The following is a 17283-nucleotide window of genomic DNA, read 5'->3' on the forward strand; positions in this document are numbered from 1 at the left end:
AGCCAGACCACACCATATGGATCTGGATGACAACGAACTTTGGGGTGCAGAATTGATGCAGATGGGACTGAACATCCCATCTGGAGTTGCTAATCAAAGTACAGCTACAGCTGAATCAGAACATGTAAGTTTAAAACAACCACAACCACCTCAGAATGCTTTTTCTAAAGAGTTGAAACTTGAGTATGCTACCTGAAATACTTAATTTTCTAATTGTGCAGAAGATATTGTAACAGGGGTGGGGAACACGAGGACCACATTCCTTCCTGGGCCACCACATTCTGGGGGCCACATGCCAGTGGGGGGCGGGGCGGAGGCAAAACTGAGCACAGCAAGGAATGTGAATTTTGCCAATCTCCTTGGCAACAACAGGGATTCATTCCTTCTTTCCTCTCCAATCAGTGACGGCACTGCAAAGACTTTGTCAGTGACATTGTCACACAGCTAAATCTGACAGGCTATATGGTGCTGCGTCATTATCGTGTTTGCTAGTGGAAAAATAGTGCCAAACTGCCAAAAAACAAACAAACAACCAAGGGAGGGCATTTAAAAAAGAGCTTTTGACACCCGACTTTCCACTTCAACAAATAGTGGTGTGCAAAAAATGTGGTGCAACACTACAAGCAACATTTTGAATATATCAATTTTCCCTAATAGTTTTGTCTTCTAAAAACGTTCAATAAATGTTCATATTAATCAGTTTCTTGCATAACTGCACTCAGTCATGAAAAAGCAGCAAAGGAAGACCAACTCCTGATGTAACATTTAAGTTCCAATTCTTACATAACATTTGTCTTCTGTAGTGAAATACTGGTGGAAAATGCACATGACTTTTGTAGGAGGGAAAGTCTTTGTTAGTAGCCTCATTTTCACATACTTCCCTGAAAAAATCTATTTTGATTTTCATTCTGGTGAAGTATCTTATGCATGTGTTCCTCCAAAGATAATCCTCTGTGGCAGGAAAAAATAATGCTGCAAGTCCAGGATGAGACTAAGTTTTAAATCAAAGCACACAGCAAAGACCAGAGTTTGGATGTGAACTGGAACAGGGTACAACAAAGTATTAAGACTAAAATCACCAAGAAGGAAGAAACATATTTAGAATTGCCAAAAGAAGTGTTCTTGGCATTCAAGCTCATTCACTGCTTTGAACAGCTCAGTGCTTAGCATCATCATGAATAAGTATTTTTACGATATAGTAATACATTTATGAATTCTTATAATTGCTAGATAGTTGTTCCAAGTCTTCTCCATTACAGTCACATTCTCCATGCTAGACCAGTACAAGAACCTGAGTAATGTCTTCTCTCTGGCTTGTCTCCTCTGCATCTTTCAGTTATTTTCGATATAGCTCAAGAATGACATTGGTGATTCATTCTCAACAGAAGTTTAGATAATTAAAGCTATCCATCAGTGATATAGTCATTTTTATCAGTATTCCATTAGTTTTCCTTTTCCTGCCTTATAACCCCTAGCAGTTTAAAATATTTCAGCCCACTATCTTGTGCAGTTACTCTAATTTTCAATTAGAACCAGCATTTGTGTTTATTGGAAACCTATATCCCTAATTCCCCCGCTTTGTCTCACACCAAAACCTGTTTGGACAGGCTTAAAAACAGAAATATGGTGATCCAGATCTAGATTTAGGAACATTGTACTAGCAAACATTTGCTCGCTTTCTTTACAGATGCGTAGTCAATTCTTTCAGCCTTTGTGCGTGTTTCACCATTTCATCTAATATGGATAGTGATAGATTCACCTCTGTCAACCTTTTCAAAATAACTTTATCACTTACTTTCTAAGCAGTTTACTTTTTCCATCGCTTGAGGACACAACATCCATTCCAATTCATTTTTCGTTGCCTATGGTCTTTTGACGCTTTATAAATCAGTATAATTCCCTTTTCTTAGCTTTGTTCAACCAAAATTTGCCTATGTTGCTTTAAGAATGGCCTGTACAGTTTTAGGTATAAATCTTTGTTGGGCACACCAATTCCGTCTCGTTCTGTAGTTGCTGCAGTACGCATAAAGGCCTGAGCCACAATTGCTTCAATGCCACCCTGCGTAAAACAAGGGTAAATAGTTCCCAATAGGTGCAGTACTCTCTAGTGGGATAGGATACAAGAGGCTTGAAAGCAAACTGCCACCCCACTCCAGAAAACCTCATTTCCCATCATTTTAATCAGTCAGTTCCAGAGCCTCCTTGTGCCAGTGCTGTCAATGTACCACTTGGACTCAATGCTGACCCATTTCAGAGTAGCCAGAACCTTTCTTGTTGCCATTAGGGCCAACATTTGGGTCAGCTCCCCTGTACGTGTGCCAGATTACATATGGCAACCACATCTGGTTATTATGAGGCATAAAAAATAACAAATGCTTGGAAGTCATTCTAAATTTTCTTCTATATAAGTTTTATAATTGATTTCAGTACCAGGAGTATATATGATGATGGTTATATTAATCTTGATGTATCTTATACTGTGGTGGTTTGTTTGATTCTTTTGTTGTTTGTTTGTTTGTTTGTTTGTTTACTTGTTTGTCCGTCTGTTTTTTCATATATGTATGTATCTTAAATTAATAAAGATATATTAAAAAACAACAAATGCTTTTAACTTTAATTTAATCCTGAATTATTAATATATACCTTTGCACCTTGCTGTGAATCTTACCCACTTCCCCTATTGCTATGTGCACCTCCCTATGAAACCTTAAACAGTACCCTTGATTACTGTACTTCGTTGCAATAGCTCTTTTTCAAAGTTGGCTCTTTCCCCCCCACCAAACAAAAAACAGCCCTTATCCTCCATCCTAGGAAGCTCTCATGTCCTAAATAGAACAGGCATAGGCAAATTCGGCCCTCCAAATGTTTTGGGACTACAACTCCCATCATCCCTGACCACTGGTCCTATTAGCTAGGGATGATGGGAGTTGTAGTCCCAAAACATCTGGAGGACCCAGTTTGCCTATGCCAACTGAACTAGAACAAAAATTTGTTAAAAGTTGCTATAGGCCACCATTCTAGTTTCATTGTTCTTTGTGGACCATCACAGTGTCTTAAGTTATGGCCTTGAAAAAAGTTGGACCTGTATAACCACGTCTCTTGACTGACATATTCATTAGGCTGGAACATGTTATGTATAATGTCACTGAAAAGGATACTTCTATGTCAAGTTCTCCCCCCTTCTTAAAAAATCTTTAAACTTTGTTTTTTAAAATAATATCAACACCTCAACAACCGTTTTTGGGTTGTTGCATTTTTTGGTATATTTATACAATACATATTTATTTCACAAGTATTACTCTGCTATTTATTGTAAATGGCTCTAGCATCTCTTCTGCCTCTATTGACATTTATTCATTTTGAATTGCTATACTTTAATAGACTTGTTAAAAAATTTGCTATTCCAACTGCAGCACATACTATAAACAAGCATAAGGCACGAAGCTATTTAAATTAAGCCATACTTCAGCTCAATCTGCCCCAGTTATGATATGAAAAGCAAGGCGAAGAAAATAATCACCATCATTAATTCCAGAATATCTGCCTTTCAAAGCTCTCAGATTTTGAACTTAAAACATCTGTAGACTAAGAATTACTAAATAGGAAATGATACTAACGCTCGGGCTGGTCGTACAAAGTGTAAATAAGAAATGGTTGACCTTTCCTGGGAGCTAAAATCTTTTCTTGGAGCTAGGAGCCTGTCATTACTCCTACAACTCTTCAGCTATTTTTAGACTTAATAAAATCAGCCAAAAACAGGAAAAAAACTGCAGGAATCCTGCAGTTTTGGCAGCAAGGCATAACATCAGACAAACAACAGAGTCATATTCCACTACTCAGATATAACCCTCATTGAGTTCAATGACATTTATGCCCAGGTAAGTGCGTATAGGATCGCAGCTATATGTCAACCATGGGGACATACGGTATATAGTGACTGCCCCAGTTTTGTGCCTTGTGGAAGTATGCATACTCTCCACCATTAAAAATAATGCACCAAGGTAACCAAAATGCTGTGCCCAGAAAAGCTGAAATCTGACCATTTTAAGCCTATTTTGTATGTGTACAACCATAAAGATTAGAAATTTCCTTTAAAAACCAGGATAGCAGCTGAAATATTCAGGATGCTGAATTCTGAATTCCCAACAATTGCATTGTGCTGTTCTGCATTTACACTATGTATGATTCCACACATTAAAAAGACTCTACTGAATCAAAACAAAGAATATCAGATCAAAACAAAGATCTGTTTAGCCCAGCACTCGTTGTGCCACAGTAAAAACCTGAAGACTGTATTTCCTCCAGCTCCTAAATATTCTTTTTCAGATGACTACATCCATACAGAGTATTCCAAATGTGCTCACTGGATTATCCGTATTGAAGAGCATATGTACTTCAAATGTATAACAGCTGGTGAAATACGTACTAAACAAAACAGGGCTCTGCACCTTTAATAGTTATGCAGAAGAAAGGAAATTGCATCTTTCACCCAGGTATTAAAATTGCTACATTATTATTTGTTTGTTTGTTTGTTTGTTATTTGTATGCTGCCCATCTGACTGGGTTGACCCAGCCAACAGAATATTAAAAACACAGTAAAACATCAAACATTAAAACTTCCCCTTGATCCCCCCCGCCCCCAGTAATGATTTTTCTTGTATACGTTCAACAGCTCTATTATTTTCTCTTGGCTGGCTCTATTTTTAGCTCTCTGTCTTGTTTATTTTGCTGCATATCTTACATTTTATTGCTTTTACTTTGATTATAAGCTGCATAGCCCAAAATGAAAAATTAATGAATAGATGTTTGGTGGAAATAACTATTAAGGCAATCTACACAGAAATTTCTGACTGGTTAATAATTTCCTGGAGCCTCTGGCATGCTTCTGAAAAAAACGGTATGACATTGTTTACCTCCTAATTATTAAATAATTAAGTGATAAGTTATGTGTAGTATTTTGATTATAAGATCAACAATTCTATCATTTGAGATTTTGAAGGACTCTTTAGTGAAAGCCATCCACTCCCAGTGAATGAGTAAATTATGGTTTAGTTTCTCAGTTCATCTAAAAACTGTCATTTCTGAATAAAAGAAAGGGAGCTTCTTCCAACATCTTTCACAATAAGGACTGATGCATTTAATTAATTTGCAATCTCTGCAATTTCTTTCTTTCTTCCTAACAGCAATCTTATAGAGGTTGAAGATGAAAGGGAAGGTTCAAGTTCAATACCATACCACCCAGGACAGAAATTTAGAGGCAGCTTTTTCCTTTCACTCTCTTTCTTTGTACCTGGTTATCAGTTTGGGTTTGGGTTTTTTCTTTCATTCCCTGCCCCTCCCTTGCATTCAATGGGAAGCAAAATTGCTATGCCACCTTCAGGGCTGGTACAGTTTTTCTTGCTTGTTAAGGCTGTACCAGAAGAATGGGAATGTGTCCATCCCTTGCCCTAACAGCCTATTGACAGTAGAGCTTTTTATATACCACAGTGAGAAGGCCTCCATCTCCACGCATGGAGAAGAATATACAGATAATCCAATGGTCCTTCACTCACACTTCTATAGAGTTTATTACAGCCCTCTTATGCCTTTTTGTCTGCTTTATTGCTTTTGGTGAACTTAAAGACACTTGCATTATCAGTTTTAGCAACTTTAGCCCTGACTTTGTCTTCCATTAAGGTTGCTATAGCAGCCCAACCCTGTTCTAGAGGCAGAAACAGGAAGGGATTGAGAAAAAACAGGATGGCCATGACTTTTCAAAAGTAAGGAGAGTAAATTAAAGATTTCATAAAACAGTCGCTTTACTAATATCAATGAGATTAACATTAAACTGTGCCGTTTTGTATTAAATGAGTCAACCCACAGACAAAATAAAAAAATTCCTTCCAGTAGCACCTTAAAGACCAACTAAGTTAGTTCTTGGTATGAGCTTTCGTGTGCATGCACACTTCTTCAGATACACAGAGTGTATCTGAAGAAGTGTGCATGCACACGAAAGCTCATACCAAGAACTAACTTAGTTGGTCTTTAAGGTGCTACTGGAAGGAATTTTTTTATTTTGACTATGGCAGACCAACACGGCTACCTATCTGTAACTCAACCCACAGAGTTTTCCACTGAAATGTCAGCAGCGCAATGCTCCTTTCATCCACCCTTCCCTGAAGCTGTATTACCTCTTGAAGTTTGATCTCATCTGGCTGGAGAATATTCAGAACACCACTGCTCCTGACTTCTGGAAGATCTTGCCACAAATTAAACCTGGAAGTGGAATTCCTGAGCAAGCATATCTGGGGAACAGCCTTGCTTTCTTCGGTATTTGTGGCTTCTGTCTGTGATGCTGTGTCTTCAGTAGCTGTGCACTCTTCTGCATCTGTCTGTGAATCCTGCAGCCGCCTGGTTTCAATCTCCTGACGTGTAGATTTATCCCGATATTCTTGATACAAAAGACCTACAAAGCACCAAAGCACACAGATTTGTTCTTTGAATGTCTACTCCTCCAGAGCCATATCCTGGTCGAGCAACAGTAGTTGCTACTGCACAAATTTTGAATATTGTCTATCCTGGCTGCTTCAGCCAGAACAGTTTAGAAAAAGGAAAGCTGGATTCTGAAACAATGTTAGAGTAGTGATTCCAAATACCTAGTCTCCAGGATTGTGTTTTAAATCAGTATCATCATACAAGCCATTGAAAGATCACTGCAGAACAAATAGCTCTAGCTGATGCAAGCAAAAGAAAAGCCAAAACTTAGAGTCATTAGCCTATCCAACCTGGGAAATTTCCTCCCCAGTCCCAAATACGCTGCTCAATCTAGGCATGAAAAAACCCACCCATTTAGGCTGCAATATTCTAGTCTCTTAGACATATCTAGGACTAAATATTGCACACTAGCTAAAGCCACCAAATAGCAATTAAGAACAGCTCAACTTAGGCCAAGGTCAGTTGTCATGCTGGTCTAAAATCTAGAGTATAACTTGGAGATTAGGAATGACCTGGACACATGGGTACATAGTCCTCCCCCTCTTTTGCCTTTCATGGTTTGCAATATCATAGCCTGCTGTGATGTCTAAATTGGACCAACTTTGGCTAGTTCTAAAAAGGAATTGCTTCTAAACTATTATTTTAAACCATGGTTTGAAATGGCTTTGCAAATAATAGTTTAGAAGCAATCTTTGTTTCTGCTAACCAATGTTCTGGTCACAGATGCAAGGGACATGACTTACTGAGAGAACATAATTTCAAATTTTCACTTGATCTGATCCAGCAACTTCACCAACTTGTTGACAATGAAGGAGTATATAATGAAACCTGTAGTATCCCACGATTCGCAATGAGATACAAGGTCTTCCCATAATACCACAGCGTTTGACAAAATTTATTTTGGATTTTCACTAGGCCTGCCCTATAAGAGGAGAATAAAATCTTGCACCAGATAAAACTGTAAATCCCATTTTAAATAAATCAAAACACCAGTTTGTGCTAATTTCTTGCGAGCCACTCCCTTCATTTGAAAGTTAAATGCAATTTAAAATTGCTTTCCCCTTCAGCTCCAGTAAGCAGAGAATGGACTTTTTAAAAAGTATATCTATTTCAGTACAATTTTACATTTTACCTAATGTAAAGAAAATCAAAATTGTAACTCATGAACTGCTTCACAAACCTCTGTGTCAAGTACTTTAATATTTCTGTATACTAAACTATATTTAGCTTATAATCTTAGATAATACACATGATTTATAATGGGGAAGTGGTATAAGGAACGAGCTTTTTCCCATAGTGTAAGTATATTCAGTAATCGCTTCTTTCTGGAACACTATTCAGAATGGGATTAAAATAGCAGTAGGAGAAACTGTACCTTGGAAACCATGTACTTTCCTGTTAGCTTCCCACACTTAACTGAAAATGAGAGATTACACTTAAATGCATTGTGCTGTTCTAGTGAAATTATACTTGCATAATTCCACTTGAACTATGTTATTACATATTTTCAAAAGCTGATTATTATTTTTTGTAAATAATCAAGGCTATGCTTAGCATTAAACCATGAGTATGGTTAAGGAATGGGATGGGGGAAAATAATACTTTAGTGATTTTGGCTGGAGACAGTAATTTTATATATATATATATATATATATATATATATACGAAAGCAAATATATATAATATTATATATTATTATATATATTATATATATATATATATATTATATATATATATATATATATATTCTGCTCTGTTCCAGTAACAAGAAACCGAAAGCACCAGCCTGAAGATGACGAGTGAGACCTCGTCGAAACGTCGCACAGACACCCCGACTCTTACACGGGAAGACACCCGAAGACACCAAAACCTGCATATATATATATATATATATATATATATATATATATATATATATATAGTGACTACGAGAAGGCTTCTTTTCTGAAAGAAAAGCATATACCTTAACTATTTGCTGGTCAGGCAGTATAAAGTTCAAGAGAGCTAATAAACAAGTCATAATATTGAAAAGATATAATTATGCCTCTATAGGGATATGGATAGCTCAGCTGGTTAGAACGTGGTGCGGATAACACCAAGGTTGCCGGTTCAATCCCCTAATGGGACAGCTCCATATTGCTGCATTGCAGGGGGTTGGACTAGATGATCCCCAGGGTCCCTTCCAGTTCTACAATTGTTTGAATGGAACCAGAAGATCGTCAAAAATACTCATATATGCTACCAGTTTGCTCAGATATTCCAGATATCTTTTTCTTGAATGTAAAATGGGGTGGGGCTTTTTTATACTGCTGTCATGGAAAGACAAGCTTTGGTCCCCACTTCACAATCCCCCTTAATTTACACCATCCAATATGAATGCTACCGCACTGCAAGTGATAACAACAAGCATAAGGATGATGAGAGCTGGTAAGATGCTAGCAAAGACAGCCAGCTCAGTTCTTTTATGAGAAACGATAGCATATACTGCTGCTGGTGGTGCCTTAAATAGTTCAGGAAAAATGCTCTGAAATGATCTTGCTTAGATGGCCTATTTTTGGAGGAAAAATTGTCCTCCAAAAATACTGCTCATAAGTGTCAAGGGTCTTTGGGGTGGGGAAGGTGTTTTTACAGATCTCAAATTTATTTCTGGTGTGTTTTATGTTTCTTAATGACATATGAACACATACTCATTAATTTCACCCATAGAAAAACAAAGAGTGTTATCCAGTTTTATGGAAAGTGGGAAATGTGCAGCCAACTTCTTCTGCCTTCTGTTTTGCTATATATAATACAGCAACAATCCTATGGATGTTTATGCATCCGTACAATCCTATGGATGTCTTACTGAAGTGGATATGACTCACGGGCTAAGGTCATGTGAGATTCATTTGCACACACTACCAATACCATTTTAAAAGAAAAAGAAAAATAACTTTCCCAGAAGGAGGAACATTTGACTGTAACTAGTAGCACACATGACTGCAGCCTGAGTGCTGGTCTTACCTATTTGCTCAATGAAGTTTTTCCAAGAGTCAGCTGTCATGGGATGAATCACTTGCAGAGCCTCGGGGAAAGCAGCCGGGCAGTCGGGATGCACAGGGCTTTCTTCGGAACTAGAAACTGGTCCAGCCATGGAAGGAGACTCACTTTGGGTGAGGAAAAACAACAAAAACAAACCAAGGAGTATGGATGCCTGTTCTGTTTCCTTCCCACCCTACTGGCAGAATCAGTTCGGGCTAACAGCAAGGGACTACATGGGCTGCAAGTGCTCTTAAAGGGACCAAGGTAAATAAACCAAACTTAAAATTTGACTCCGGGATCTATCAGGCCCTCACTGCCACGGTCCCTGGAAACTGAGCACACTGGGCTCCCTCCCAGAAAGAGAGGAAAAATCCAGTAAGCCCCTGCTGAAGTGAAGCAGGCGAAAGGAAAGGAGGGATGGGGTTCAAGAGGGGCAACAGAAAGGAGGGCAAATGAGGAATCAACCTTTCCTAGGGAGGTGCAAGCCAATGATAAAATTGCAAAAAGGAGAGGTGCCGGGGCTCACACACACTCCCTGGTGTGCTATTACCCCCCCACACACACACACCTCGGGAAGTTCTGGTCTCTGGTCCCTCGCAGCACTGAGGGGAGGGGCGGAGGGAACCACTTCGACGCCCCGACTCAGAAGCGCGCGAGTGAGTGGCCGAGCTGGGGCGAGGCGGGGAGGGCAGCGGCTGCTTTAACCCTCGCTCCCTCGTCCGAGAAATGGACGGGAAGAAAAATGGAGGAGGGCAGCCTCGAGGAGACCTGGGAACTAAGCCTCCGGACTTGGCGGCGGGTGCCTGCCTGCGGGGGAGTCCAGAGGGGAGCTCTGCCCCACATTCCCTACAGGGGGCGGGCAGGCACGCGGGGCACGCGGCTTGGCGCCAAGACCAGCGAACTTCCCGCTCGCGAGTCTTTAGGTCTACGTCGAAGGGGGCGCCCCCTGCTCTATGAGGGCGAAGGGCTCTCCTCCTCTTTGGCTCACCTGCCGGGCGGGCGGGCTCCGGCCACGCTCTCCGCGGAGCCTTCATGGTCCAGGGCGCAGGCGGCGCTGAGCGCGGCAGCCAGGAGCTCCATGCGAGGCGGCGAAAGCGACGGCGGCAGCAGCGAGTCCTGCAGCGAGCGGCTGCTACTGCTACGGAGCGATTCCGCAGCAGGCGCGGGGCTGGGGGAGTCCGGGCGGTTGCCACGGAAACCGGGGTAGGAAGGGAGCAGCCTGCGCGGGAGGGGGAATAAAAGAGAGAGAGAGAGAGAAAAGAAAGGTCGGTGGCGCACGAGGGGGAGGGAGGCCGCCGCCGCCGCCACTGCCGCCCCCTCTGCGCTTTCCCTCGCCTTATTACTCCTGAGCAGCTCCCGAGCGCCCACTTCTTCCGCTCAATCCCCAAACAGCCACCTTCCTAAAGAAGGCGAAATGACCTCCCCACACCCCCTCAGTTTTTGTCCTGTTCACAAAGACCACTCTCTCGGGCGCACAGGCAGAGAAGTCCCTCGCAGCTGCTGCGCCCAAAACTCAAGAGAAAGCCCCAACCACCCCCGCGCACTGGTCTTTAACGAGACCCCCCCTCCCCGCCCCCAAAAAGAGATCTCTAGGCAAAGAGAGGCGCGCGCGCACCGCTGCAAAACAGGTAATCTCCACGCAGAAGAGCGGACACCTGTTTCCCCCAGGAGTCTGGGAAACACTTGGGAGAGGTTGGGAGGGAGCGCTCCTTAGAAACTAGCCTACCCTTTTAGCCCATTATTGTCCTCTCTGACTGGCAGACTCTCTCCAAGGTCTCACTCAGTACAGTCAGCTCTGCCACCTGAGTTCCTGTAGTGCCAGGGATTGGACCCGAGAGCTCTCCTGTGCAACAGACAACTTGTATAAGGCTGTTAACGGGAACACTTAACCCTATAAAGGATTCAATGATCTTACAAGTCACACTCGGAATGGTAAAAGGAAGGGTTTTAGTCCCCCCCTCCCTTTCATTGCATGCTTATGTTCAGGATCCCCCTTTGTATTTTCGCGTGGAAAATCGGGCAATAATGGTAGTTATTATTAAATATTTGTTTATACCCTGCCTTTTCCCCTGATGGAAAGCAAGGTGGCTTACATATAAAAATGTTCCAACTGCAGCAGTTCAACCAATGATACGGTTTGTGGCGTTTGCCACATGAATTGACATGGCTTTTCATCCTGAATGAAGTTAGCCTCTTATTAGGACTGTGCAATTTATAGAAGTCTACCACTTGTTATTAGTCATGATAGCTAAAATGAGACATCCATCTTCCAAGAGAACATATCTGCAGGCAATCAACAATAGATAGGTTTCCTCATGAGTTTCTCAGGGCTATCTGCCTGACCACTCTGAAGGCACAATGCTGGATTATAATAAGGATGTTAGCTCTGATCCAGCAAAGAGATTACAATGTTCATCTGATGTCCAGTTTGCATTCTCTTGCAAGCTGGAGTGTAGGAGGAGAGTTATTTTCTTCTATTTCTTTCTATTTTGGTGCACTTAGTTTTACAGAATGAAAATTAATAATTGAATGCACTGTCATCCAAAAATACAAAGATAACCAGATCTAAACTACAGAAAGACATGTCAGTTCTGGGGATTTTAGAAAATCTCAGCAGTCTCTTCCCTCATTACCTTTGCAGAAATTCCACACAAACACAGGAAAATAATACATGCTACAAAAACCCTTCTTGATTTGGATTTCAATGTTATATGTTCTGATTCAGGGATATTTTTCAAACATCAGCATTTGAATTTCTATTTCATGTACCAAATTGGAGCAAACACATCTTCCTCTAGGTATTTATGCCAAGCTTGAGAACTGAAAGAAAAACTCAGAAATGGGGCACATTTTGTATAAAGGCTAGTTCTCATCTGCCTCTTTGAAAATTATGCAAACAGTAGGAAATAAGAATTATGAAATATAGGCAATGGTGTTACATAACCTATATCTGTATTCCTGGGTTTAAAGAAAAGTCAATTATTTTTCAATTATACTTTAATATTTTAGATACACACACACACACACACACACACACACACACACACTATTAGAACAGCTTGGATAAAATTATTTCACTTAAATTGGTATCCACTTGGGTCAAGTTACATGAACAATTTAGCTGTATACTGCAGTGTTTCACAACCTTTTTTGGGCAAAGGCACACTTGTTTCATGAAAAAAATCTCGAGGCACACCACCATGACAGCCCCGTGACGTCAGCGCGCAGCGTCACGCCGGGAGGGACATGAATTGCTAGCAAATTACATAATCACCTCCTTGAGGGCTGGCTCATCTTCTCCGAAGGCAGAACCCCATTAATTAACAGCACAGACTCACACCATAGCCAAGACGAGGGGAGAAAACCTCAGTCATGCACAGTCATGCACATGTGGGGGCTAAATGAGGACGAAGACCGGGCAGAGAGCAGGGTTCAAATCACCCCACCTGGCCAGGACAATCCCTGGGTGCTCCCTTGGGCCACTCACCTGACCCACCTCGCAGGGCTGTTGTTGCGAGGATAACACGGGGAGAACCACGCGCGCCCCCGGGAGCTCCTTGGAGGAGAAAGTGGGCGATGAATGCAATGCACGAAATATATGAGAGGCGACCAGGTTTTGCAGGTGAGGGGCCCCCGCCAGCCTCCGCTTCCAACACCCGGCGCAACGACGCTGAAGTTTCCCCCCGGGCTCGGCTCGGGGAGCAGCGCTGCTCCCCCCGGCTCCCCTTCGCCCTCCCGGCTCTCTCTGCCGCCCACTGGGGACCCCCCTCACCTGCCAAGTCCGGAACGCCGGTGGAAGTTGCATGCATGCATGCAGGGCGCCGCGTTGCCATTGCATTGCACTGCACTCCATGCAACGCCTGCACGCATGCATTGCCTTGCACGCCCGCCAAGGGGTCTCCCCGCGGTCCGAGGCATCCCCTCCAGCGCGGATGCAGCATTGCAAAAATAACCCCCCCCCGACGCAGCCCTACCTGGGGGGCAGCCTCCGCCGCTCCGCCTCCGCGGGGATCCCCGGGCTCCATCCTGCCGCCCGATCTCCGCGGGGGCGCAGGCAGGCTGCGCGGGGTCTGCGCGGAAGAGCCCCTGCCCGCCCGGCCGCCGCCGCTGCACTCATTCCATGGCCGGGAGAAGAGCGCTTCAAACAAAACGCCCGGCCCGCCAGGCCTCGCTGGGAAACGTAGTTTGCGCACCCCGCGCGGGCGCAGAGCCCAAGGGCGAGGGGACTATGGATCCCGGCAGCCCCCGCGCCGGGGACAGAGGGGGAGAGGCCGGGTGCAGGGATGGAGGGACGGGTGGACGAGCGAGTGAGTGAGTGGCAGCCGCCAAGCCTTGGCCGAGAGCCAGGAAGGGCCTCCCCGGAGGAGGAGGAGGGAGGCGCAGAGCGGGAGGGAGGGAGGGAACCCCAGGGGTCATCTAGTGACGGCGCCCCAATCGAAAATTTGACTTTTAAAAAAAAATCTTTCAATTTTTTTAATTTTTCCCGCGGCACACCAGGCAACATCTCGCGGCACACTAGTGTGCCTCGGAACAGTGGTTGGGAAACACTGGTATACTGGTATTGCCTGAGCACACAGTTTGACCCATATTGTATGTGCAATTGAGAAACAAGGGGTGGTGGTAAGGTTAAAATGATTTTGCTACTTGAGGGGTTTGGCAGCTCATAAAAGGGGCAGGGCAGGCTGGGTTGGGCATTTGGATAAGTTTTATGTTCCAGTCAGCTAATTTTAGTGGATGGAAGTAAATATTGGATGGTTAAGTTGAAGACATTTCAGTGAGGCAGCCCTAGTAATATTCTTGCTGATGGGAAACTTGAGATTCTTCCCCCTAGGCCTAGGACATGATAATGTGGGAGGGGCATTTGAGGAAAAACAGAAAGCATGAGCATGTGGGAACATTGTACATTTCTTGAAGCATTATGTATAGAGGGGCATATGTGCATGCCCAAGTTTGTGGGTAGCTACAGCCTAGTACATGGTGAGTCTTTTAAAAGAGGCCCTATGGAACATGTGTACTCTGTATCCACGGGGCCTCTTTTAAAGGACTCACCCTGTATGAGAGACAGAGTATGAAGAGGCCAGGGATTCAGAGTAGATTTTCTTCACTTGCTCCCACAGGAGGCAGTGATGGCCACTAACTTAGATGGCTTTAAAAAAGACTAAGACAAATTAATGGAGGAGAGCGCTATTGATGAACGTTAGCTAAGGTGGCAGCAAACTCTGCAAACAGATGCTGAGCAAGATGCTGGGCCTGCGACCCACGGCTCTGAGAGAGAGCCAAATGAGGTTCCTCCTAGCGGACAGGGACAAGGACGTTACTGCCTCAGTGGCTTCCTTTTTCATCTCCATCCAGAGCCATCTTTCCCATAGGGCTTAGTTGCGCCAAGGCGCCGGCCTCTCAGGGGCACCCCAACAAGTGGGGGAGCTGCGCAGCTTTGACCGGCGACTCCCCTTTCCCTGCATGCCCACCAGCTGCGTCCCGCCAACCATAAGGCTGGCGGGTGTGCAGCTTCCCTCCCAAGCCTCCTTGGGAGGAGAGCGATTCCTGCGGAGGCTTGGGAGGGGTGCAACTTCACTCCCAAGCCTTTGCGAGGATCGCTGTCCCGCAGTGGCATGGGGGAGAGTTGCGCCCCCCCCCGATGGCTGGCGGTGTGCAGCTGTGACCACTCCAACACTATCCATGGTAAAAAAAAAAAATTAATAATTTTTATTAAGTTTCATATTACCAAATTAAACACACCAAACCAATTAGTCCAAATTATAACAATACATTTCATGTAATCCAATTATTTTCCGAATTATAAATATTTGTGGGGGGTACCCATGCTTCTCAATCGGCAGGATCCATGGTAATTGACCGACTATCCATGGTAATTTGGGGGCATTGGGCAGATATTTGCACCCCGGCACCGCATCTGCTAAAGATGGCCCTGTCTCCATCTTACCCGAAAGGGTTCTTAATGAATCATCCCTCAAGGGAATAGACAGAGTGAAGCAGAACAATTGGGTGCCTTGTGACCCTCGACAGCCTCACTACTGTCCCTTTTAATTTATCCCATGGACTTGAAATGCCTTAACTTGCAATGCCAATAAAGGTACCGTATTTGTCTTGTACTGTATTGCTAAGATGGACATGCTCTGCCTCCACAGTTGGAGACAGTAAAGTTTCCGAGTATCAGTTGCTGGAAGCTACAGGAGGGGAGAGTGCTGCTCTTGTGTTGGAATCCTTCTTGCAGGTTTCTCACAGGCATCTGGTGGGCCACTCAGTGGCGTAGCGTGGGTTGTCAGCACCCGGGGCAAGGCAAGTAATTTGCACCCTCTAACTCATGGATTTGCGCCCCCTAACCCTAACCACCAGATGTTGCGCCCGGTGCGGCCGGCCCCCCCTGCACCCCCCACGCTACGCCACTGGGGCCACTGTGAGAACAGGATGCTGGACTAGATGGGTCACTGGCCTGATCCAGCAGGCTGTTCTTATGTACATTTTGGACAGGTTGAGACAAATTGTGGTGGTAAACCTCAACCTCTCAGCAGGAGATCAGAGCCAGATTTCCACTCTCTTTAATATTTGAAAAAGGTGGCTCAAAGGAAAAGGTTGTATGAATCTCTGTATTAGTAATTAAAGGTTCTGTGACTGGGAAGTAATTACTTATTTTGTAGGACATATTGAATTGTACACTCATTGAATATGGCTACTGTACTTCTTGATTTGTATGTTAATTCAATGTAGATCTCCATACAGATGCTTGGGCTTCACTTACACTGATGAAGGTACCCAAATTCTTTGTGTTTCCACAAAATATAGAAACTTCAAATTTGGCAGTCAATTCAAAGCACTGATTACTAGAAAAGACTGAAAAACAGCATTTTGGTCTAATGGTCTAGTCACAAGATATGAAGACTCCCTCATAAAATTGCCAGCATTCCTGCAGAGATAATGCTAAGTCACATATATGATGGAAGAGAGGGTTGTGGGGGTCGATCCTGATACAGTATTAGAACCAATCTCAGATTATAGGCATGAGTGAAGCCGTGCAAAGGTTATGTAGAAAGGAATCCTTTACTAAATAAATGAATAAACCGAAGAACCAATTAGATGAACCAGGAATCAACCTGACTGCAATGCATAACCTGGATTCAGTGTCTATTACCTGAATTTGGGTTTTGAGGAGTACTGCATAGGGTAATGGGAAACGGGTGTATACAGTATACCACTTCCTTTCTGAGGTAAAAGAAAGTAGGAAGACTTTGATTAAGCAAAAGTAGTAATAGAAGTTGTGTGCTAATGGACTGCCAGCTAAAAGGGAAGAAACAGTAAAGAGGAAGAAATAAAAATGTGCACAGTAGAAGATTGGATTTGAAACTACCCAGGTATCTGTTGAAAAACAATACAGCAAAATATAGCAGGATCGTTTCCAATACCTAATTTAAAATTATTTAGACCTTGGATACTTGATCTCTTTAAAGATTCTATCCCATCATTGCATTTGAACAAATTACTTCTAAAATGCCTTATTATTCCTTTGTACCACAAATGGATAATAATGAATTGTGACGTTATTTCTTCCAGTGTTATCATCCAGTAACACATTTTTTGAGCAAAGTGATCAGTTAACTTTAATCTCTGCACTTGAGTACACTTTAATGGAAAATTCAATTCACTGATGCCTAGTTTTTACATTTATAACAATTCAGTGCATCTGGCCAAGTTCTTTAACAATGTGCTGCTAAATTGGTTTATGTACTATTAAATTGGTTGACCTTTTTACGGTTTTGTAATGCATTTTTT

General features: G+C 43.1%; 1 protein-coding gene across 2 annotated transcripts in view; it reads right to left on the reverse strand.

Moving 5' to 3' along the window:
- Positions 1-17283, reverse strand: part of NGEF (neuronal guanine nucleotide exchange factor) — a 67874-nt gene that overhangs the window by 20995 nt on the left and 29596 nt on the right. The window contains exons 5-7 of one of the 2 annotated variants that reach the window (XM_082221781.1): positions 10484-10714; positions 9478-9620; positions 6171-6445 (exon numbers count right to left, since the gene is read on the reverse strand). In XM_082221781.1, the coding sequence (XP_082077907.1) occupies positions 6171-6445; positions 9478-9620; positions 10484-10714 (649 nt within the window). The remainder of the gene's footprint in view (positions 1-6170; positions 6446-9477; positions 9621-10483; positions 10715-17283) is intronic. The other variant, XM_082221782.1, reaches the window with a different exon arrangement.

The sequence above is a fragment of the Podarcis vaucheri genome (genome assembly GCF_965113315.1).
Source record: "Podarcis vaucheri genome assembly, chromosome: 5".
NCBI classification, from domain to species: Eukaryota; Metazoa; Chordata; class Lepidosauria; order Squamata; family Lacertidae; genus Podarcis; species Podarcis vaucheri.